At 46.8% G+C, this 25,118-nt stretch overlaps 1 protein-coding gene across 12 annotated transcripts in view; it reads right to left on the minus strand.

The window, feature by feature from the left end:
* magi2a (membrane associated guanylate kinase, WW and PDZ domain containing 2a) overlaps nucleotides 1–25,118 on the minus strand; it is a 78,080-nt gene that overhangs the window by 40,316 nt on the left and 12,646 nt on the right. For all 12 annotated transcript variants that reach the window (XM_078787771.1, XM_078787777.1, XM_078787773.1 and 9 more), the window contains one exon: nucleotides 17,086–17,202. In XM_078787771.1, coding sequence (XP_078643897.1) covers nucleotides 17,086–17,202 — 117 coding nt within the window. The remainder of the gene's footprint in view (nucleotides 1–17,085; nucleotides 17,203–25,118) is intronic.

Here is a 25,118-nt window from a genome sequence, read left to right on the forward strand (position 1 = left end):
CGACAACATGTGACTCTCTAAAAGCTTCATGTTTTCCTCTTCTTGCTGAGAAATGGCCTTCCTGCCCGTCACATGTTTTGTTCTGGGAAGGCTCCGTGCCGGGCTCAGTACGTTGCTTTTTATTTTATTCTCTTCCGGAATTCAACTTGGCAAATAATGTGTCCGTAAAATGCTACACAAAGCCCAAGGAGGGCTCTTGGAGGAGTTCTAGCGGCACGGTTTTATCACAATGTTGGTCTAACAAGACCGGACAAGGAACCATGACAATGTGGACCAGAATCTAATTATCTATGAAGGTATCTATGATATCTATCAGGGTATCTATGAAGGTATCTATGATATCTATGAAGGTATCTATGAAGGTATCTATGATATCTATCAGGGTATCTATGATATCTATGAAGGTATCTATGAAGGTATCTATGAAGGCACCTATCATATCTATGAAGGTATCTATCCATCGGCCATCCTGGAGAAGATAGACCTTATTTTCTTCAGCAGGTGGCCCTAATGTCCTGCGTAATGACAAAGCCAGCGCGAGTCACCTGCGAGGCCGATCCCTGCTGACATCACGTCTGTCTCCATGGCGATGGGACAGAAACCGCCGCTGTATTTGGGGAGGGGGGTGAGTGAGGTGAGAGCGAGAGAGACGGCGAGTCGGAAATCCTCAGGGAGAGGCGTGAAGGAACATCGTGTCAGGAAGCGACCGCCGCTGAATACCAAGATCAAGGAGGGAGGAGGAAGCGCTGACACTTTCGGCAACAGTCGGCTCGCCGTCAAGCGGAAAACAGACTTTGAGTGCAAAGGTCACACGAAGCCACGGTGACACGGAAGCCTTCCGGCTCGGACTTGGGAAGAGCTTCTGGTATCTGGTCATAAATCTTCACTCAGTTTCCAGGGTCAGAATAACTTTAGCATTCTTTCCACACGCTAAACAAACGCATGAAAATGACATCCGCATATTCACATACGGGCTTGCTTTAATGGAAGGAAGGAGGGAAAAGTGGAGCAGAAAGGCAGCTTAGCCTGAGGCTCAGAGCTAAGCCTCCGCACATTCAAATGCACATGCCAAGTGTTGCAAAATAAAGATCTACTGATGCCTGCTGAGAAAGAGCAGCGTGTCAACATGTTGCGTGACAGTTTGCTGAGTAACTGGGACGCGCTAACTTTGGCAGCCGTGGGGAACATCGCTCCGTTCACTCGCCAATCTCCCACCGATATTTGCTTATGTTTTAACATTTAGCCAGCAAACGTGTTATGTTAGGAGGGGAAAAACTCCAGGGACGTGTTTCATAGCCGGGATTGTGCTAACTTTAATAACCCTTGGAACCTCACTCCATACACGTCTTCCAATCTTTGTTTTCTTCCTTACAACTTAGTGTTATGACGTCTATCGCAGAGCTTTTTGGCAGCAAGCTACTTAGGTTGCATTACAGTTTGCTGAGTAATTGGGATGCGCTAACTTTGGCAGCTGTGGGGAACATCGCTCAGTTCACTCGCCAATCTCCCACCAATATTTGCTTATGTTTTAACATTTAGCCAGAAAACTTGTTATGTTAGGAGGGGAAAAACTCCAGGGACGTGTTTCATAGCTGGGATGTGCTAACTTTACTAACCCGTGGAACCTCACTCCTTACATGTCTTCCAATCTTTGTTTTTTTCCTTACAACTTACTGTTATGATGTCTATCGCAGAGCTATTACGCAGGAAGCTACTTAGGTTGCATGACAGTTTGCTGAGTAATTGGGATGCGCTAACTTTGGCAGCGGTGGGGAACCTCACTCTGGTCATTCTCTATTCTTGCACTGGGATTTGCTCAAGAGTTAATGTTAAGGTGACAAACTAGGTTAGGTGGGATAAACTCTACATACATGTTTCTGGGATGTGCTAACTTTACTAACCCGTGGAACCTCACTCCATACACGTTTTCCAATCTTTGTTTTGTTCCCTACAACTTAGTGTTATGACGTCTATCGCAGAGCCTTTAGGCAGCAAGCTACTTAAATTGCATGACAGTTTGCTGAGTAATTGGGATGCGCTAACTTTGGCAGCGGTGGGGAACCTCACTCTGGTCATTCTCTATTCTTGCACTAGGATTTGCTCAAGAGTTAACGTTAAGGTGGCAAACTAGGTTAGGTGAGGTGGGATAAACTCTACATACGTGTTTCTGGGATGTGCTAACTTTACTAATCCGTGGAACCTCACTCCATACACGTCTTGCTTTCTTCCTGACAACTTTCCCCCCCAATCGTTTGGTTACATTTCCTCTGTAAAAGCTTTTATTTTGGTGGCTGGAATTGGGTTATATCGTATGATAAAAAAAAACGCCCTCGGTTTTCATCCGCTTCGGTTTGCGTCCATTTTGGAAGCAATAAATAACAAACGTCAAGGTAGCGCGTCTATTTCCAATTCCACAGCAATTTACTCTTCCCCTCCTGACGGCGGCGAATGACGGTGTTGATTCAGCGCAACCTTTGCGTTACGCTGCAAATGTCAAGATGGATGAGCTACGGAAGTGAGATGCTAACGTGCAGCGCATTCTCCACCTCCCCAAAAACGGGGGGAGGAGTGGACTCCTATTGGTGTCTTGATTCCCTGTCTTGATATGGCTGTCCCCCAAACGGTGGTGATCCGGGCGAAGACTAGACCAGAACCTCCTCACGGGGGCGGCGTGCTGAGCAGCGGATGAAAGCAGGCCAAGCATTCAGGCTTTGGATTTGAAGCCGGCGGAGGAGTCAGGAGGAATCCCGAACAATGTGATCCTGTGTGTTTCTCAACAGCCTTGACCTATTTGCTTCGTAAAGTCACCCGTCTAAAAATAGGCCTCGGACGGGGGTGTGAGAGCGACGGCGAAGGCGAGCGGAGGCAGAATCTGATTTAAATCCACGCTTTCTTTTCTTTCTCCGACTGCTGATGCAAACGTCGCAAACACACATTTTGTCCCATGTCGCCTGCTTTTTTTTTTTTTTTTTTTTTACCTTCCTTTATCTTTGCCTCACAAAGCAGATTAGGGCTGGCGTTTGGCACACAGGGGGGGTTGGGGGGGGGGGGGGGTGTGCAATTGAGCAGATTCACAAGCTGACTTGCAGACATTTAGCACGCCAAAAGGTTTTTTCTTTCATTTTCTTTGGTGCATCAAAGTTCCCTCTGCAGGCTTTTTGTAGGCCACATCCAGGAAGTCATTCTTCTTTGTGTTCACCCGACCAACATGGAGGTTCCTCAGGTCCTTCAGGGATGCCAGGAGGCCGCAGGTGTGAAGATGGCGTCACAGAGGGCATCCGCGGTCTGGAACTGATGTGGTTTTGGACACCTCCCTTGTTGAAGGTTTGCTGGTTGCCAGGGACGATGGATCCGTAGCCTCCATCCCTGCCTGGGAAGAACATCCATCACCAACGTGTCCCGTGCTTTTCTGTCCAAGCTGGTCCATCTGCCGTGGCGGAGCTTCCTCCTTCCTTGCTGCATGTAAAGCCCATCCCGTCCCCTCATTTGCCAGCTGCAGCCGTTTCCTCCACGCTGGCAGATAGCAGATTAGCCGGAGAACTTGAATGAACTCCCGTGAGTCACGCCGTCGGCTCAAGCACGAGGTCGCGCTCTGCCTCCTCAACCTCGGCAAAAGCTCTTCTCAGGCCCAGACTCTCTCGCTGAGCGCGATGGACCCGAGTGCCGCTGAGAGATGTCCACCTCTCTTGTAAGCATCAATAATAAATGTGCCCCGCAGTTAAACAGCCTGTTACACTGTACACAAGAACCGTGGCCCGTGCATGCTACGCCGCCGGCCCACCACCGCCGGCCCACCACCGCCGCACACGGACAGGAGTTGCACGCTCAGCGACTTTTCACTTGGCTTCTCTGTGGATGCAATGACTGGCAGCCAGCCGTGCACGTACACGCACCGATTTTCTACTTGACATTTGGAAATTACGGTTATCTTTTTCTAAATAACCTAAGAAAGTGTTATTTATTTCAAGTATTAATAATCCATGCAGTAATCTCTTGTTTATGGCACTTCACTGGTTCCAGACCTGACTGGGATAAGTGAATTTTTCAGAGTTGGAGCGCAGAAAACCTGTTTACATCTTCTAAACATTATTTTAAACTTGAGTAGAGCCCTCCAGACATGACACAACACCCCTATAGTCAGCTTCACACTATATAGGAGCTATAATATGAGAAAGTAAGACATAGAAAACCTGTTTACATCTTCTAAACATTCTTTTAAACATTAGTAGAGCCTTCCAGACAAGACATAACACCCCTATAGTCGGCTTTACACTCATATTACCCTATATAGGAGATATAATAAGAGAAAGTAAGACAAAGAAAACCTGTTAGCATCTTCTAAACATTAGCAGAGCCCTCCAGACAAGACATAACACCCCTATAGTCAGCTTTACACTCCAACTTCCCTATATAGGAAATATAATATGAGAAAGTAAGACATAGAAAACCTGTTTGCCACCTTCTACACATTCTTTTAAACATTAGTAGAGCCCTCCAGACATGACATAACACCCCTATAGTCAGCTTTACACTCCTATTACCCAATGTAGGAGATACAATATGAGAAAGTAAGACATACAAAACCTGTTAACATCTTCTAAACATTATTTTCAACTTTAGTAGAGCCCTCCAGACATTACATAACACCCCTATAGTCAGCTTTACACTCCTATTACCCAATATAGGAGATATAATAAGAAAAAGTAAGACATAGAAAACCTGTTTGCCACCTTCTAAACATTCGTAAAGCCCTCCAGACAAGACATAACACCCCTATAGTAAGCTCTGTTTTAGTGTCTGTAGTCTTTTGATTTGCCAACAAAAGCCCAAGATTAGACGTTGGTCTGCTTTTAGGCAGAGGTCTGTGGACAGAAATCGTTGAGGACGAAGAGTATTTCCTCACGAGTATTTCCTACCATCCCTGCTTCAAGACCAGTTTTTTCCACTGCTGGGCGGAAACCCGCCTGCAGCCGCTAATTGGTCACTTCAAAAGCAAACCGTCCGGCACGCAAATAAGTCGGCGGCAAGAAGGTAGCAGCTATCGGCAGAGACGTTAGCAATCATCCTGCCACTTCCGCTTGACGAGGCTTTGAGTATCGAGCAGACCAGGAGAGGTAGGAGCCGCAATCCCATTCATCAGCTTAATTGGCTCCTAATTGGCTGTCGTCTGGTCCCCACAGACGCCATCAGTCAAGCCTCAGCGCCAGTCACACTGCGGTGTCACTCATGCAGCGTGGAGACGTAGCAGAACTTCCAGGTCCACTTCTTTGTGTGAAGATGAGAAGCTAAGAACATCATACTGCAGGCCCTCCTTTATCACGGTCTGCTGCTTACAGACCCAACCGTGATAAGCGAGGGTCCAGAAAGGCGGAATGGAAGGTTTTTGGAGTTATGGAAACGTTGGATTTATGAAGAGTGAAGCCACTAATTTATTGTGGTCGGGTCTGGAACCAATGAACCGCTATGAGCTGCAAACGATTAATTAACCCTGATTAATTCACTTGCAAAAGTGTGAGGAAAGAGGAGGCAGCTGTGGTGGCGCTCACGTGCATACGAGACACCATTCAATCCTGAAAAGCCATCAAATGCTCTTCAGGTGTGTGAGAGCAGGTGCTCCCCCCCCAAAGCCCCGGCCGGGTCTAATGAGAGCAGACATGGACGCCGCAGATGTGCCGCCACAGCCTCGGGCACCGCGAGCGCGAGCTGGATGGACACTTCCTGTTTCAGGGATCTTTATCTGCTGGGCAACTACGTGGCGCCAAGGTCCACGTCCTGGTGCTCGCTACCAGTGAGCCCTCGCTAAGAATGGTTGTTTGTCTATATGTGCCCTGTGATTGGTTGGCTTGCCCAAAGAATGGTCGTTTGTGTATATGTGCCCTGTGATTGGCTGGCTCGCCCAAAGAATGGTTGTTTGTCTATATGTGCTGGCCACCAGTCCAGGGTGGACCCCGCCTCTCGGCCCAAGACAGCTGGGATAGGCTCCAGCACAAATGGAGTAAATGAATAATAGAGTGAACCCGAAGCGCGATGGATTGTATTTACCCTGGCAGTACAGTACAGCAGTAACAGAGTGAAATATTGATTTATTTTCAATATTTATTGAACAATGTGATGGTTCTTCTGCGTGGTTGTGTATCTCAAAGCCCTGCGGCGTAGCGTGGTATGGCGTAGCGTACGCTAGCGATGCGTACGTGGTCTCCTTTAAAGATAAGATGAAAGTTTAATCATCCCCAAGAGGCAGCGGAGCCACTGAGGCTGCGAGAGGAGGAGGAGGAGGGGTGGGGTAGTAGGGGGGGGGTCTTAGAGATGATAAAACAAATAAAGAGAAGTGATGTGTTACGCAATGGATGGCTACGGTGGCCGCTAAGCTAACATGGCATGATGTACTTTAAGAAAAAAGAGCAAGCCGCCTTCACATGAGTCGGCCTGTGTTGGATTTTTCAGCGCCCCGTGGGTTTTCTTATGAAACGCCGTGAAACTTCAAACGGTCCACTTTCACCGCCATGATGGGCCGGCGTGGCGGGACGTTTAGCATGTGGTGCTGATTTGCAGTGATGGCCCCAAATATGGCGACACGCCGGCTGACATTTTGGTGGGTCACACGGCGACAGCTGCCGCGCATCAATTGGTCATCGGCTGATGGAATATTCCATTAGCGGCTCGGACAAACACACAGCGTGCCGCCACCAGCGGCGCAGGCAAGGTGGCGGCTTGAAGCAACAGAGCACGGCGCGTAGCAAGGTTTCAATCTGCCCGGATAAATAATGAAATAACGCGTGGAGGATTCCGGGGAAGGACGGGCAAATCAGGCCGAGCTGCAGGGGAGGATTTTTGATTTCTACCACTTGTCAAACGCTGACAACACACGCGGCGAGCGAACGCACGTTATTGTCCCACTTAGGAGCTGACGTGATGGACACGTACGTACCAGAACAAACACGCCATCCACACGGGGGAGGGACGGCCAATGGGGGGAGGATAAAAGTCTCTGTCAATGTGCCCCCCCCCTTCCTTCCAGCTTCACCGTCCAAGATGAGACAATTACTCCTACAGCCTCCGTAATTAACATCAGCCACAAGGAGGGGGGGCGGCTAACGCTGCTAACGCCGTAGTACTACTGCTACTACTACAACTACTACTCAGACACCGTCTCCAAGGACCCCCACCTCAGGGAACCTTCTTCCTTCTGCCACCGCCTCCCCCACTGCTGCCGGTAGAGTATGTGAAGTATCGGGATGCCCCAATACTTCATATACTCTACCTTCCTGTACGTGCTCTACCTTCCTATATGTACTCTATACATACTTACTCTACCATCCTATACATACTCTACACATACGTACTCTACCTTCCTCTACATACTCTACACATACGTACTCTACCTTGCTATATGTAATCTACCTTCCTATACGTACTCTACACATATGTAGTCTACACATACGTACTCTACCTTCCTATACGTATGTACTCTACCTTCCTATATGTACTCTACACATATGTAGTCTACACATACGTACTCTACCTTCCTATATGTACTCTACCTTCCTATATGTACTCTACCTTCCTATATGTACTCTACACATATGTAGTCTACACATACGTACTCTACCTTCCTACATGTACTCTACCTTCCTATACGTACTCTGCACATATGGACTCTACCTTCCTATACGTACTCTACCTTGCTATATGTAATCTACCTTCCTATACGTACTCTACACATATGTAGTCTACACATACGTACTCTACCTTCCTACATGTACTCTACCTTCCTACATGTACTCTACCTTCCTACATGTACTCTACCTTCCTATACGTACTCTACACATACGGACTCTACCTTCCTATACGTACTCTACCTTCCTATATGTACTCTACACATACATACTCTACCTTCCTATATGTACTCTACCTTCCTATATGTACTCTACACATACGTACTCTACCTTCCTATATGTACTCTACCTTCCTATATGTACTCTACACATACGTACTCTACCATCCTATACAGTGCATCCGGAAAGTATTCACAGCACTTCACTTTTTCTACATTTTGTCATGTTACAGCCTCATTCCAAACTGTATTAAATTAATCTCTTACCTCAAAATTCTACACAAAATACTCCATTATGACAATGTGAAAAAAGGTTTTTTTGACATGTTTTGAATTTATTAAAAATAGAAAACAAAAAAATCACATTTACCTAAGTATTCACAGCCTTTGCCATGAAGCTCAAAATTGAGCTCAGGTGCATCTTTTTTCCACTGATCATCCTTGAGATCTTTCTACAGCTTAATTGGAGTCCACCTGCAGTAAATTCAGTTGATTGGACATGATTTGGAAATATAATAACTGTCTATATAAGGTCCCACAGTTGACTGTGCATGTCAGAGCACAAACACCAAGCATGAAGTCAAAAGAACTGTCTGTAGACCTGCGAGACAGGATTGTCTTGAGGCACAAATCTGGGGAAGGATACAGAAAAATGTCTGCTGCTTTGAAGGTCCCAATGAGCACAGTGGCCTCCATTATTCGTAAATGGAAGACGTTTGGAACCACCAGGACTCTTCCTAGAGCTGGCCGGCCTTCTAAACTGAGCGATCGGGGACGAAGGGCCTTAGTCAGGGAGGTGACCAAGGCCCCGATGGTCACTCTGTCAGAGCTCCAGCGTTCCTCTGTGGAGAGAGGAGAGCCTTCCAGAACGAAAGCCACTCCTTAGTAAAAGGAACATGGCAGCCCGTCTGGAATTTGCCAAAAAGCACCTGAATGACTATCAGACCATGAGAAACAAAATTCTCTGGTCTGATGGCTTTCGTCTGGCCACTCTACCATACAGGCCTGATTGGTGGATTGCTGCAGAGATGGTTGTCCTTCTGGAAGGCTCTCCTCTCTCCACAGAGGAACGCTGGAGCTCTGACAGAGTGACCATCGGGGCCTTGGTCACCTCCCTGACTAAGGCCCTTCGTCCCCGATCGCTCAGTTTAGAAGGCCGGCCAGCTCTAGGAAGAGTCCTGGTGGTTCCAAACGTCTTCCATTTACGAATAATGGAGGCCACTGTGCTCATTGGGACCTTCAAAGCAGCAGACATTTTTCTGTATCCTTCCCCAGATTTGTGCCTCAAGACAATCCTGTCTCGCAGGTCTACAGTTCTTTTGACTTCATGCTTGGTGTTTGTGCTCTGACATGCACAGTCAACTGTGGGACCTTATATAGACAGTTATTATATTTCCAAATCATGTCCAAATCAAACGTACTCTACACATACGTACTCTACACATACGTACTCTACCTTCCTATATGTACTCTACCTTCCTATACGTACTCTACACATACATACTCTACCTTCCTATATGTACTCTACCTTCCTATACACATTCGACCTTCCTATATGTACTCTACACATATGTACTCTACCTTCCTATATGTACTCTACCTTCCTATATGTACTCTACCTTTCTACACGCACTCGACCATCCTATATGTACTCTACACATACGTACTCTACCTTCCTATACGTGCTCTACCATCCTATACGTACTCTACCTCCCTATATGTACTCCGTACAAGTGAAATATGGATTTCATTCATCAATGGGATGCTCCCAGCTACGTGCAAAACTACATCATTCCATTGAGCAGCAGCTAGGAGGCACTGACCTTATATAGACAGTTATTATATTTCCAAATCATGTCCAATCAACTGAATTTACTGCAGGTGGACTCCAATTAAGCTGTAGAAAGATCTCAAGGATGATCAGTGGAAAAAAGATGCACCTGAGCTCAATTTTGAGCTTCATGGCAAAGGCTGTGAATACTTATGTAAATGTGATTTTTTTGGTTTTCTATTTTTAAGAAATTCAAAACATGTCAAAAAAAACTTTTTTCACATTGTCATAATGGAGTATTTTGTGTAGAATTTTGAGGTAAGAGATTAATTTAATTCAGTTTGGAATGAGGCTGTAACATGACAAAATGTAGAAAAAGTGAAGCGCTGTGAATACTTTCCGGATGCACTGTACATACTCTACCTTCCTAGACGTGCTCTACCCATACGTACTCTACCTTCCTATATGTACTCTACCTTCCTATACGTACTCTACCTTCCTATATGTACTCTACACATACGTACTCTACCTTCCTATATGTACTCTACCTTCCTATACGTACTCTACACATATGTACTCTATACATACGGACTCTACCATCCTATACGTACTCTACCTTCCTATACGTGCTCTACCCATACGTACTCTACCTTCCTATACGTACTCTACACATACGTACTCTACACATACGTACTCTACCTTCCTATATGTACTCTACCTTCCTATACGTACTCTACACATACGTACTCTACCTTCCTATATGTACTCTACCTTCCTATACACATTCGACCTTCCTATATGTACTCTACACATATGTACTCTACCTTCCTATATGTACTCTACCTTTCTACACGCACTCGACCTTCCTATATGTACTCTACACATACGTACTCTACCTTCCTATACGTGCTCTACCGTCCTATACGTACTCTACCTTCCTATATGTACTCCGTACAAGTGAAATATGGATTTCATTCATCAATGGGATGCTCCCAGCTACGTGCAAAACTACATCATTCCATTGAGCAGCAGCTAGGAGGCACTGTTGATGCTTTTCATGTCCTTTTTGCAGATTGGGTCCATAAATCAGCGGCGGAAAGACTTGAAATTGCGGGTGTTTACTATTATACTATTTCACCACGCCCTGGTGGCGCCTCGCAGTGAAACGCTACATGAATGCTGCAAAGCAGAGAGAAATAAAAAGGATATTTTGGTATTCCTGACACCATAAAGACGCTGATGGCGCGTCGGATGTGTGACATATGGCAGCAGAAGTCGAGAAATAATGATTCAGGATGATTCCCCATGAAAAGGATGGCGTCCCTGGTTGTTCTGGGAGCGTGTACACGGAGGAGGACACTTGAAAAGGAGGGCCTGTCGGCCGGAATAAGAACGCCCTTTTGGCGACAAGAGTCTCTGGCCATGAATATTAAAGCTCTTGTCCTCCAGAGCTGCTCTGTGGACCCAATCAAGCGTCCCTCTTTGTCCTCTGCAGACATGAGCCACCACTCACAGAAGAGAGACACCTGGGACTTAGTATGTAGAGCACTTCAAAAGCTTTGGAGGACATCATTAGCGGGGATAATGTCCAGAAAGAACAACACAGCGGAATGTGTCCACGTGGACGTGGTCCATTCAGCATCTAGCCAGGTTCTGACAGCTTTCTGTGCCCGTCGGGTGACAAACCCCATTGAGCTTGGCCTCATATTGGGGGACAAACATGAGGAAGAACCACAAATGTGCTTAGCATCACAGGATCCCTGCTTTCACTCAGACCATGCTATGCTAACCATGCTATGCTAACGGTCTTTCACTTGTATAGATCATTATCTCATCATCATTATTCCACCTTCACCGTCAGCACAGTTAGCAACTCCACACTGGCTCAGACCATGCTATGCTAACCATGCTATGCTAACGGTCTTTCACTTGTATAGATCATTATCTTATCGTCATTATTCCACCTACATTGTCAGCACAGTTAGCAACTCCACACTGGCTCAGACCATGCTATGCTAACCATGCTATGCTACCGGTCTTTCACTTGTATAGATCATTATCTCATCGTCATTATTCCACCTACATTGTCAGCACAGTTAGCAACTGGAGCAACTATCTTGACATACTTTGACATGATCACGGCAAGACGGAGGGGTTCGAACCCACAACCTTAAGGTTGGGTGACGACCACTCTACCACCTGAGCCACGCATGGATAGAAAGCTGGAGCTTCTTGAAATAGGTGTGTCCCATTAAATACATTCATTGGTGGCCTCTTTTACCTGTTTGTATGTCTTTACAACACAGAAAAGTACAAATACAAAAAAGTTGAGTTTCAATTTTTGCTGTTGTTTTCTTGTTTAATTGTATTATTGGAACATGTCATGTCATGGGCCAATCAAAACAAAGCCAGCCCCCAGCTGCACGAGGTGCCAAGTGGGGCCGAGAGTACGCTACCATCAGCCTAGCGTCAAATATTCCAGGGAGACATCCCGAGATAAGGCTGTCAGACGTAGCTCAGCAGGAAATGTGCAGATAACTATCCTGCCGCTGTCTGTCATTAAAATTGAAAAGATGGAGCATACGGGGGGGGGGGGGGGGGGGGGGGGGTTCTGTGTCGGTGGGAATACAAACTCCAAGCAATGTAGGAAGTGTTTGATTAAAGTCTCGAACAAGACTTCTTTAGACCAGGTGGCAGGAAGCCAGTGGTCATCTGGCGCTAGGAAAGCTGCTAGTGACCAGGCCGTGATTCCTTTGGAACACCCCAGCCTAAGGCAGTGACAAACCCGAATCCGAGTGGTCCGAGTCTCACCAATCCATGGAAGTGCATGGGGACACTTCAGGCGACACCCCCCCCCAGTCCGCATTCCCCACAATGACTCGCAGGAGTACCTCCACGTTGTTGCGGGTCTCGATGGGCCTGAATGAGGACAGGAACCCAAGACGAACTCTTGGGTGAAGACTCCGACTGACAGGAGAGAGAGAGAGACGTATGAGGGGGAGAGAAAGAAAAAAAAAGAAATGAGAATTTTAGCAGCAAAGACTTTGACGTAGACGGGGAGTGGAAAGGGTTGCCATGGAAACCCCACCCTGCCTCCAACGAGCGAGGGAAGAGAAAGGGGGACGGATCAGATGGACGACAGTAATTGAGCTTTTGATGAAAAGCATCTTTGTGATCCGACGTTGATGAAAGCGGGTAACTTTTCCACACGTCAGTTGGAGTACTTTGGGTTGGGATGGGTCCAGGATGGGTCCATCATGAAGACTTGTGTCACCTTCCATCCATCCATCACACATCTGGACACACCTCAGTCACATGGAAAGGACGATCTAACCAATAACCGCGTATGGACGGATGGGACAAGCCGACTCTTCTCCCTGGGAGAATCAAACCCTCCATGAACTTGTCTTGGGACGCGCCTGTCAGTTCACCACCATCACCTATCATATCAACTCCTCATCTTAGAAAACATATTTTGGACACATGGACTCCATGTCAATTTCTGGCTATAAATATACTGTACAGTATAGCATACGGTACATATGATAGCATGTCTACTAGCATCATCATACGGTACATATGATAGCATGTCTATTAGCATCATCATACGGTTCATATGATAGCATGTCTCTATTAGCATCATCATACGGTGCATATGATAGCATGTCTATTAGCATGTCTATTAGCATCATCATACGGTACATTTGATAGCTTGTATTACAGCATGTCTATTAGCGTCATCATACGATACATATGATGGCATGTCTATTAGCATCATCATACGGTACATATGATAGCATGTCTATTAGCATAATCATACGGTTCATATGATAGCATGTCTCTATTAGCATCATCATATGGTGCATATGATAGCATGTCTCTATTAGCATCATCATACGGTGCATATGATAGCATGTCTATTAGCATGTCTATTAGCATCATCATACGGTACATTTGATAGCTTGTATTATAGCATGTCTATTAGCGTCATCATACGATACATATGATGGCATGTCTATTAGCATCATCATACGGTACAGATGATAGCATGACTCTATTAGCATCATCATACAGTATATATGATAGGATGTCTATTAGCGTCATCATACGATACATATGATGGCATGTCTATTAGCATCATCATACGGTACATATGATAGCATGTCTATTAGCATCATCATACAGTATATATGATAGGATGTCTATTAGCATCATCATACAGTACATAATTGGCATGTCTATTAGCATCATCATACGGTACATTTGATAGCTTGTCTATTAGCATGTCTATTAGTGTCATCATACGGTACATATGATAGCATGTGTCTTAGCATCATCATACAGTACATATAATAACATGTCTATATTAGCATCAGCATACGGTACATATGATAACATGTCTATTAGCATCATCATACGGTACATATGATAGCATGTCTCTATTAGCATCATCATACGGTACATATGATAGCATGTCTATTACCATCATCATACGATTTATATGATAGCATGTCTATTAGCATCATCATATGGCACGTCTCCATTAGCATCATCATACGATACATATGATAGCATGTCTATTAGCATCATCATAAGGTACATATGATAGCATGTCTATTAGCATGTCTCTACTAGTATCATCATACGGTTCATATGATAGCATGTCTATTAGCATCATCATATGGTACATATGATAGCATGTCTATTGGCATCATCATACGGTACATATGATAGCATGTCTATTAGCATCATCATAGCTGAACGGCGGGCGGGCGAGAAAGCAATGAAGCGCTAGGGAGGGATTCCCGTTCGGCACTACGACTTGGCATACTGCCCCCCACCCCCCTCCCCCCCATCTATCGCTCTCATCAGGTCTACGAGGATTACGCCATGATAGGCCTGATTTCACACGAACCCGGGCTATTAACGCTCTGCCCTTGGACTTCCAGCAGGCAATACTTCTAAGCTACGCCCCCCCCCACCCCCTCCGGCTGGGTTCAAGTTCCTAGATTAGTATGAGTAGCAGCCACTCTCTACCTGTCTGCCCCCCCCTCCCCAATGTCTCTTCTCCCCACTGAAGGGTGATGTTGGAATTGCTGTGATGAAGCACTTCAGATCTCTGGCATATTTATTATCATTTATTATCATTCTCTCTCAAGCTCCCAGATTTATCTCAGCCATCTCAACAGGCGTACAGTTTCAAGATAAGCACCCCCCCCCAGACCCCCCCACCCCGTCCAATGTTATCTTTTCAAATCTCAACACCAGCTGCACATAACAATAAAGCTCCGGGAAACAGAGCTGTTTAACTTTACAAAAAGTATCTGATGATTTAGCAAAAGGCCCATTTTGCCTTCAGCCAACATTTCCCACACGTGGCCGCCTCTGCCGTAATCTCCACGCCGGCAGTGATTGGTTGCATGTTACCATGTGACTAAGCCCCCATCACAATATACGGGACCACACGCAGGGGCTAAAATCACTAAATCCTTTTTGTGGATTTTTTTTTCATTTCCTCCACAACTGAAAAAGAAATGGAGATTAGAAAGAGAGAGTGATAACAAAAAAAACATCCAAGACGCATCATGGATGTACACGTTACTAGTAATACACGTTCATCATGGATGTACATGTTACTAGTAGTACACGCTCATCATGAATGTACACATGACTACACACTCATGATGAATGTACACATTACTACACGCTCATCATGGATGTACACATTACTAGTACTACACGCTCATCATGGATGTACACATTACTACACACTCATCGTGAATGTACACGTTACTAGTACTACACGCTCATCATGGATGTACACGTTACTAGTACTACACACTCATCATGGATGTACACGTTACTAGTACTACACGGTCATCATGGATGTACACATTACTAGTACTACACGCTCATCATGGATGCACACATTACTAGTACTACATGTCCATCATGAATGTACACATTACTAGTACTACATGTCCATCATGAATGTACACATTACTAGTACTACACGCTCATCATGGATGTACACGTTACTAGTACTACACGTTCATCATGAATGTACACATTACTACACACTCATCATGAATGTACACATTACTAGTACTACACGCGCATCATAAATATACACGTTACTAGTACTACACGCTCATCATAAATATACACGTTACTAGTACTACACGCTAATCATGAATGTACACATTACTACACACTCATCATTAATGTAGACATTACTAGTACTACACACCCATCATGGATGTACATGTTATTAGTACTACACGCCCATCATGAATGTACACGTTACCAGTACTACACGCCCATCATGAATGTACACGCTAGTACACACTCACAGTACGTAGAGACAGCCACAAAACCTTGTTGGAGTTCTCTATTAGCTGCCCCTTTTTAGCTCTTTTGATATCTTTAGAAGAGAACCACCTGATGACAGCCACCCCCCTAAAAGAGCACCGGGCTCCATTTTCCACCTCCGTTGTTTTCTTTCCATCCATCCTGTTCTATGCCGCTTATCCTCACGAGGGTCACGGGTATGCTGGAGCCTACCCCAGCTGACTTTGGGCGAGAGGCGGGGTCCACCCTGTTTTGGTGTTTTTGTTAGGAAGTGTTGGCCTTGAACGCCGCTACTTGAGACGTTCCCCAGCTAAAAGGCGTCAGAGCTGCAAAGCGAGCGTTTATCAGGTCGCCTTTGCTTTTATTCGCCAACGCCTGCCAAGTTCGTCACGTGACCTCATACTCGAACAGGAACTTCTCGGGCAAAAAGCCGTCCATCCATCGTTCTTGGCTTAGCAATCAAGCGTCATTGTGCCGTTCAATTGCTTCTCTGCACGCAGCCCATTTCCCTTTTGTCTATTTGCATGCTTTTCTTCTCCAATTTGTCTCCCCACCTCCTCCCCTCCTCCTCCTCCACCTCCTCCTCAATGCCTCTCAGCCAGCGGCCGCCACAAAAAAACCACACAGAAATACGCAGTGCGCTTGAACGCCTCATCAGCACAGCAAGGAAGAAAGGAGACAGAAACAGAGTTAGCCATCATTCACACACAATTAGGCTCCTCCCAATCAATCAATCAATTAACCGGACAATAAATTAAAACCATCAGGCTGGATGGCGAGACATGCAGGGCGTGTTTGTTCTATAGCAGAGTGAACCCTCCTGTCATTCAGTCAGTTGGTGCCAGGAGACTGAATTGACCACCGGTCCCGTGCACCAACTGACTGAATGATTGACAGGAGGGTTCACTCTGCTATAGAACCAACACGCCCCAGGTGTTGAGACATCTTGTCATCCAGCCTGAAACCACAACCATCAAACCCGATCATCTGGCAACCGGGGTTCCACATCTCTTCAGGAGGCAGCTCAGCGGGCTTAATGATGCAGCTAAGCTAATGCTAAGCTAACGCACCGGTACGCCGTCACGGCTCCTTGAAGACGTAAAACCCCCCTCCCCCATTTTGGACTCACAGGGGACGGTGCGGAGGTAGAGGTTGTCCCGGATGATCTGCTGCAGCTCGTGGTCCACCGAGCCTTTTTGGAAGCGCAGGCTGAGGAAGCGGCACAGGTCCTGGTCGATCACGCCCCCTGGAGGAAGACACAGGAAGAAGACCAGCAGTCACACGTCACGCTAAAGGAAAAGGAACCGCCGCTGGCCTGGGGGGGGTGAAAAACAGGGATAGACGTTTGGGAATCTTAGAACAGAACCGATACCATCCCGATCCAGATGTGGAGGAGGTTCTAAGGCGAGCTTCTAAACGCAAAAGAAGAAATGGAAGCGAGACGAATAAAGAACTGATTTCAAAGATGCATTCAAGTGAAATCGGCCGTTTAAGATTGTAGCCTTGTAAAGGCCCAAATGTTGGCCTTGGACACAGGAAGATTTCTAACTTCTGGTGCCCTCCCGCTAATTCCACAGCCGATGGAAGATCTTTTCTTCTCTGACAGATGGCGTTTGATGGTTATGGTCGTGCCAAACGGCAGCCGGATTACTTTTTTGGACCATCCTGGGTCTTCCCTTCATCTCCATGCAATGGAGAACATTTGGGATGGATTTACAGAAATGGACCGGAGTTCCGGACGGCGGATGTACTTGGAACCTGGTCCCGTGTACTTGGAACCTGGTCCCGTGTACTTGGAACCTGGTCCCGTGTACTTGGAACCTGGTCCTGTGTACTTGGAATCTGGTACCGTGTGCTTGGAACCTGGTCCCAGTACTTAGAACCTGGTCCTGTGTACTTAGAACCTGGTCCTGTGAGCCCAGTTCATCCCCGGATTGGACTCATGGACCCAGGTCAAAGGTAAGTCACTATTGATGCTCTACACTGCTGAACCTACTTAGAACCTGGTCCTGTGTACTTGGAACCTGGTCCCGTGTGCTTGGAACCTGGTCCCGTGTGCTTGGAACCTGGTTCCGTGTGCTTGGAACCTGGTCCCGAGTGCTTGGAACCTGGTCCCGTGTGCTTGGAACCTGGTCCCGAGTGCTTGGAACCTGGTCCCGAGTGCTTGGAACCTGGTCCCGTGTACTTGGAACCTGGTCCTGTGTACTTGGAACCTGGTCCCGTGTACTTGGAACCTGGTCCCGTGTACTTGGAACCTGGTCCCGTGTACTTAGAACCTGGTCCTGTGTACTTAGAACCTGGTGCTGTGAGCCCAGTTCAACCCAGGACTGGACTCATGGACCCAGGTCGGGGGAAAGTCACTATTGATGCTCTACACTGCTGATGGGATGTCAGGTCCAAATATCCCAACCATCCCTTTAAGATCCGAGCCAGCAAAGTGAAAATTTTTTGGTTGTGGTCACGTTTTGGTCAGGAGGGTATCAGGTCATCAGCGTCCCACAAACCATCAAGGTTCTGATCCAGTATCAGTCCGAGGAGGCCATGGACCGGTGGAGGTGTTAACTGGAGAACATGTGCTGGGACGACACCCACTAATGGCCCGTAAAGCCCACCCCCTGCCTCTGTGGCAATCCAGGGAATCTCGCTGGCTCAGCATGGAAGAAAAGTGACGACGGCGGCGACGGAGGATAAGTGAGATGAAGGTGAGGGCAGTCCCCAGTTGGGGGTGGGAGGGGGGTGGTTGGGGTTTGGGCATAGAACAAGCATCAACTTGACTCTTCCTGGGTTGTCCCTAAATCCATGGACGTGCTGGGATAATCACGTTTCCACAGATGGGGGCAAAGAGGGAGGTGCAGGTCTCCAAGGCACGGATGTCCTGGTCTGGGACCAGAAGGTGCAGGTGAGTCCATCATCCGAGGCCAACCTAGTTTAGAAGTTTCCAGGCGTAGATTGGCACGCATTAATCAGCGCGCTCGTGCGCGTGTGCGTGTGATCCATCAGAGCCCAAGTCGTTTGCGGCATCCTAATGAAGGAAGCGGAATTGAAGCGGGCGAGTGCATCTGCGCCTCAGTCAAAGACGGCGAGCGGCGGCACGAGTGGCCAATTAGCATTTGCATGAGAAGAGCCAAGCAGGCGGGCGGTCTGCATGCTGAAAAGGTGTGTGCACACGCACGGGAATCAAACACACACACCAACACACAAAATGTCACCTCTTGGAAAAGATAGCGTCCTCAAGCCACGGCGTCCCCGATGCGTCCGCTGTCGGAAAGGCCACGGCACATCGAGCTTTCCCGCTGGTATTTTTGCCGGTCACCCAACTCAATCTCTTCTCGCTGCAATCGAGCCGCGACCAGTCAGCCTGCCAGCCAAGCACCCCCTCCCACTCCCATCACCGCTCTCTCGCTCGCTGTGTGTGTGTGTGTGTGTGTGTGTGTGTGTGTGTGTGTGCGTGCGCTCGGTGGAAAAAGCCAGGAACCGGAAGAGGTGAGCGTGGAAAATAAGAGTGACAGGGAGGCGGCGAGGAGAGTGGATCAAGAGGAAGGGAAGGAAGAGTGAGGGAGAGGATCACACTGGGAGAGAGTCCTCTTTTCGACAAGATCCCAGACCTAGGGGCTCCCCCTGTCCACCAAAGGGGGGTACTACATGGCTCTCACGCTCTCCTCATTGCCGCTCACGTTTGCGGCTTCAGTGTCAACATCCTCCCCTGCAACTCCAGACTGGATAAGCTTTGGTCCTTCTAGGAGAAGCAGAACGACCGACTGATCCTGCTGCTGGGCCTTGGACATGCAACAACCCGCCCCCCCCCACCATCACCACCACATGGATCGCTTCCTACAACCTCGTGACTGTGAGCCTTTTAGTAGCACACAGTGGGAATATTAGAAGAATTATTATTATAAGAAACAAACAACACAAAATAAAGTTGCATTTTTGTCAAATTAGGTTGGGGAAAAAAGTGAAAATAAGGTGGGAATAAAATCATAATATTATGAAAAGAAACGTCATAACAACGTTTGGGAAATTTTGGGAAAAACATTAGCTTAGCATAACCTCTTAGCATATCTTTACAATAGATCCATGTGGCATCCTTTCATGGTCCACTACGTGGAAGAAGTGTGGACCTCTCCATCACACTTCCACGCTAGCTGTTTCCTTTCATGGATGGATGATGGATGATGGATGGATGGATGGACGGACGGAAGGATGGATGAAGGAAGGATGCATGGATAGATAGATGGATGGAAGGATGGAATGATGCGTGGATAGCTAGATGGATGGAAATGTAGAAGGATGGATGGATGGATATGCGGATGGATGGAAGGATGCATGGATAGATAGATGGATGGAAATGTGGATGGATGGACGGATGGATGGAAGAATGCATGGATAGCTAGATGGATGGAAATGTAGAAGGATGGATGGATGGATATGTGGATGGATGGATGGATAGATGGATGGAAGGATAGATAGTAGATGGATGATGGAAGGATGCATGGATGGATGATGGGATGCATGGATGGAAGGATAGACAGATGGATGGACAGAAGAATGCATGGATGGAAGGATAGATGGATGGACGGAAGGATGCATGGATGGGCGGAAGGATGCATGGATGGATAGATGGATGATGGATGGAAGGATGGATGGCATGCATGGATGGATAGATGGATGCATGGATGGATAGATGGATGGAAGGATGGATGGAGGGGATCATGGATGGATAGAAGGACGGAAGGATGTATGGATGGAAGGATAGATCGATGGATGGAAGGATGGATGGGATGACTCAGAAGACCAGGCTTTTGTGCACTCAGCAGGTGCCATGCGTCGCCCCCCCCGGGCGGCAAACCCATGCCTGCTTTGAGTCCAAAACAAGGCAGCAGCTGGTCCCTCCCCAGGGATGAAGATGCTACCAGCTAACTGTGCCACCAATTAGGTGTCTTTTCACGTTGCAAAAGTTTGCAATACACTTATTTGCATGCAAGAAAACAGATGGGGACAAGGTGGAGAACACAGAAGGTTCTGGTTTTTAGGAGACCTTCCATTTGGGATGCACCAATCAGGTTCCCTCAGGAGGCCAGACGTAACGTCATCCAAGACGCTTATCTCTCCACTCGCCACTCACTCATCGCAAGGAGGATCTACCTCCTCCTGCCCGAGTGCCTCCTCGCCACCGCTGCTGCTTGAGTACACCGGGAATGAGCAAGCGAGTGCTTGGCAGCACGGTTGCCTTGACAACAACACTACTTGACAACAACACTACTACCAACACTAATTGATGAGGCGGCCACAGCTGGCTACCAAGGCTAAATCACCTGATTTAGCCAAATTTAGTGTCCCGTGTAGCCACCAGCACACAAAGACGCTAACAAAGGTATCCTGGCCTAATGTGGCTGTGTCGCCGTCACCGTGACAACACACTTCTCATTATATGTCGCCGGCGGCCCTTTTTAATTGAACTCATCCAGCCAAAGCTCAGGAGCATCGCAGTCTGCTCAGCTCGCCGCCGCACTCGCACTCTGATGGAAGGGAGCGTCCCAAATGTGACACTTCGTTGTCACGTGCTGGTGGAAGGGAATTGTGGGTAATGATGGAGCAACAGTGGAGAGAAGCCTTGTGGAAGCAACGGGGAGATTTATTTTTAACTAGAAGATACAAATAAGGGTTGAACAATCCCACTGACATGACATTGATCTCCCCCTGTGGAAATGTCCACACATGCTCAACGTAAATAGAAAGGCAACACTTCATGAGAGCCCTCTGAACATGAAATAACACCCCTATAGTCACCTTTTCTCTCCTATTACCAATATAGTACACAGAGAAAATCTGTTTACCACCTTCTAAATACAATTTCTAAATGTATTAGAGCACTATGACATGAAATAACACCCCTACAGTCACCTGTTCACTCCAATTACCAATATAGTAGACATAATAAGAGAAAATAAGACAGACAAAATCAGTTTACCACCTTCTAAATACAATTTCTAAAATTATTAGAGACCTCTAGACACGAAATAACACCCCTACAGTCACCTTTTCAGTCCAATTACCAATATAGTAGACATAATAAGACAAAAAAGACATAGAAAATCAGTTTACCACCTAAATCCGATTTCTAAAATTATTAGAGCCCTACGATATGAAATAACACCCCTACAGTCACCTTTTCACTCCAATTACCAATATAGTAGACATAATAAGACAAAAAAGACATAGAAAATCAGTTTACCACCTAAATCCGATTTCTAAAATTATTAGAGCCCTACGACATGAAATAACACCCCTCCAGTCACATTTTCAGTCCAATTACCAATATAGTAGACCTATTAAGACAAAAAAAGACATGAAAAAATCTGTTTGCAAACTTCTAAATAAAATTTCCAACATCGTGAGAGCCCTCTAAACATGAAATAACACCCCTACAGTCACCTTTTCTCTCCTATTACCAATATGGTAGACATAATAAAACAAAAAAAGACATAGAAAATCTGTTTGCAAACTTCTAAATAACACTCCTAACATCGCCAGATGTGGAGTCAGCCCTGGAATGCTGACATGCAGCTGGATGAAGGATTCATTCCCAACGCTAGCGTCACACACATGTAAACAGTGTTTCGGAGCGACAGGCCGCCTTGTGAACAAGCAGCCAAAGAGCCAAAGTGTTGCGTTGATATTCGAGTTCCTGTATTTAGGTCACCGCTTGCTAACGTTTCACTTTCTAATTGAGTTTAAAAACGTTAGTATTCCACACAAAGTTGTAACTGGGGGAGGAAAAAATGGGAAATGACTGAGCTGGGAATTTGGAGCTGCGGGAGGTTTGCAAAGTAAATCTATGCCGTCTCTCAGCATGGAGCGTTAAAAAGAGATTTACTCCTTCTCTCACGCACGCACGCACACGCGCCCACGCCGTGGTGCAGACAGGGTGACCTAGAGAGCTTCTGTGGCTCCTCGTCACAGGGCGCGCTGTCAAAGCAGTCGCCACGCTCGGCCAATCACAGCACGCTTCAAAGGGCCCCTTTGCCCGACTGCGCTTGGCAGTTTGACTCCTGATCACAGCAAAGTTGGAGTCGGCGTCCAACATTCCCGTCCACGGATCGTGGACAAGAATTCCCAGACAAACAAGCAGCCGTGTTGCTGCATCAGCGTGGCGCACAGAAGCGCCAACACAAAGGTCAGGCCGGGAGCCGCAAACACCCTTCAGTACCTACCTCGCTCTTACGGCCACCCTTGGGTTCACTTTGACAACCTTTCTTTTGATGAGGGTGCAACCACGCAGACATGTGCAACATCCATCCGTCTGTCCATCCATCCATCCGTACGTACGTACGTCTGTCCATCCATCCGGCCATCTGTCTGTCGATCCATCCATCCATCCGTCCATCAGTCCGTCCGTCCATCTGTCCAGCCGTCCATCCATCCATCCGTCCGTATGTCTGTCCATCCATCCGGCCATCTGTCCGTCGATCCATCCATCCATCCGTCAGTCCATCCGTCCGTCCGTCCATCTGTCCAGCTGTCCATCCATCTGTCAGTCCATCCATCCGTCCATCCGTCCGTCTGTCCATCCATCCGTCCGTCCATACGTCTGTCCATCCATCCGGCCATCTGTCCGTCGATCTGTCCATCCATCTGTCCAGCCGTCCATCCATCTGTCAGTCCATCCATCCGTCCCTCCGTCCGCCTATCCATCTGTCTGCCCATCCATCAGTCTGTCTGTCGATCTGTCCATCCATCCGTCAGTCAGTCCATCCATCCATCCATGCTTCCGTCCATCCATCCGTCTATCTGTCCTTCGATCCGTCTGTCCATCCATCCAGCAGTCCATCTGTCCAGCCGTCAGTCCATCCATCCGTCCGCCCATCCATCCATCCGTCTGTCCGTTGATGCATCCATCCATCCGTCCATCTGTCTAGCCATCCAGCCGTCAGTCCATCCATCCATCCGTCTGTCCGTCCGTCCATCTATCCATCCGTTTGTTCGTTCATCCGTCCATCCATCTGTCTGTCCATCCATGGTACCCTGAACCCCTCCCTGGGTATGTTTGTACTTTCCATCCCAACCTAGCGACTGACAGCCCCATTCTTTGAAAGACCTTTCAAAAACGCATTCAGGACGTACATTGAAAGGATTGGGTTGTAGACTTGTGAAGACCCCATGGATACCCTGTGCCCCCCCTCCCCCGGTTTAAAAGGGTCTGCTGTTGTAGCCTAGCTGATACTCCACCCACGTATTATTGTGTATTTTTGTCAACAAGCTGTTAGACTTCGAAAGACACATTCCATAGACTTCCTATCCCAGACATCAGCCACCACTTGCGAGGACAAACGATTTCCTGCCCCGTGCACAAAGACACGGAGTCACTATAGAAAATCAACATTTAAACAGGCTAGTCTATTTTCCAAGTAATGACTGTGCCACGTAGCTCATCGATTTTTCTTTTCCTGCGAGCGAGAGGAGGCTAATTATTGTGTCACTAGCGGCACAGCGCTGTGCTTTCACAGGGAAAATATACTTGCTGTTTTGCACAAGACTCTCATCCAAACTTGAAAGACTTTTATGGCCATCCCAGCCAGTGAGGCACAATCGCACCCCTCGATGAACTCTTTGCTGGTTTTAGCTTTTCTTTGTGCAACTTTTGGTGTTACTTTCCAGTTCCAGTCCTTCATACGGTTAATTGGCGCTGAAAAGTAGGTTCCTTACTCGTATATGGAATATTCTGGTTGCTAGAGCATAGACAAGCTGTTTACCACCTTCTAAATACACTATTTAACATTATTAGAGCCCTGTAGGCATGAAATAACACCCCTATAGTCAACTTTACACTACTGTTACCCGATATAGTAAATATAATAAGAGCAAATAAGATCTAAAAGACATAGAAAACAAGTTTACCACCTTCTAAATACACTCTTTAACATTAGAGCCCTCTAGACATGGAATAACACCCCTATAGTCACCTTTACACTACTGTTACCTAATACAGTAAATATAATTAGAGGAAATAAGACCTAAAATACATAGAAAACCTGTTTACCACCTTCTAAATACACTCTAACATTTTAGAGGCTTCTAGACATGAAATAACACCCCTATAGTCAACTTTACACGACTGTTACCTAATATAGTAAACATTATAAAAGTAAATAAGACCTAAAA

This window comes from Doryrhamphus excisus, linkage group LG2 (genome assembly GCF_037039965.1).
Source record: "Doryrhamphus excisus strain RoL-2023G ecotype Guam linkage group LG2, RoL_Dexc_Guam_v1.1, whole genome shotgun sequence".
Classification (NCBI taxonomy): Eukaryota; Metazoa; Chordata; class Actinopteri; order Syngnathiformes; family Syngnathidae; genus Doryrhamphus; species Doryrhamphus excisus.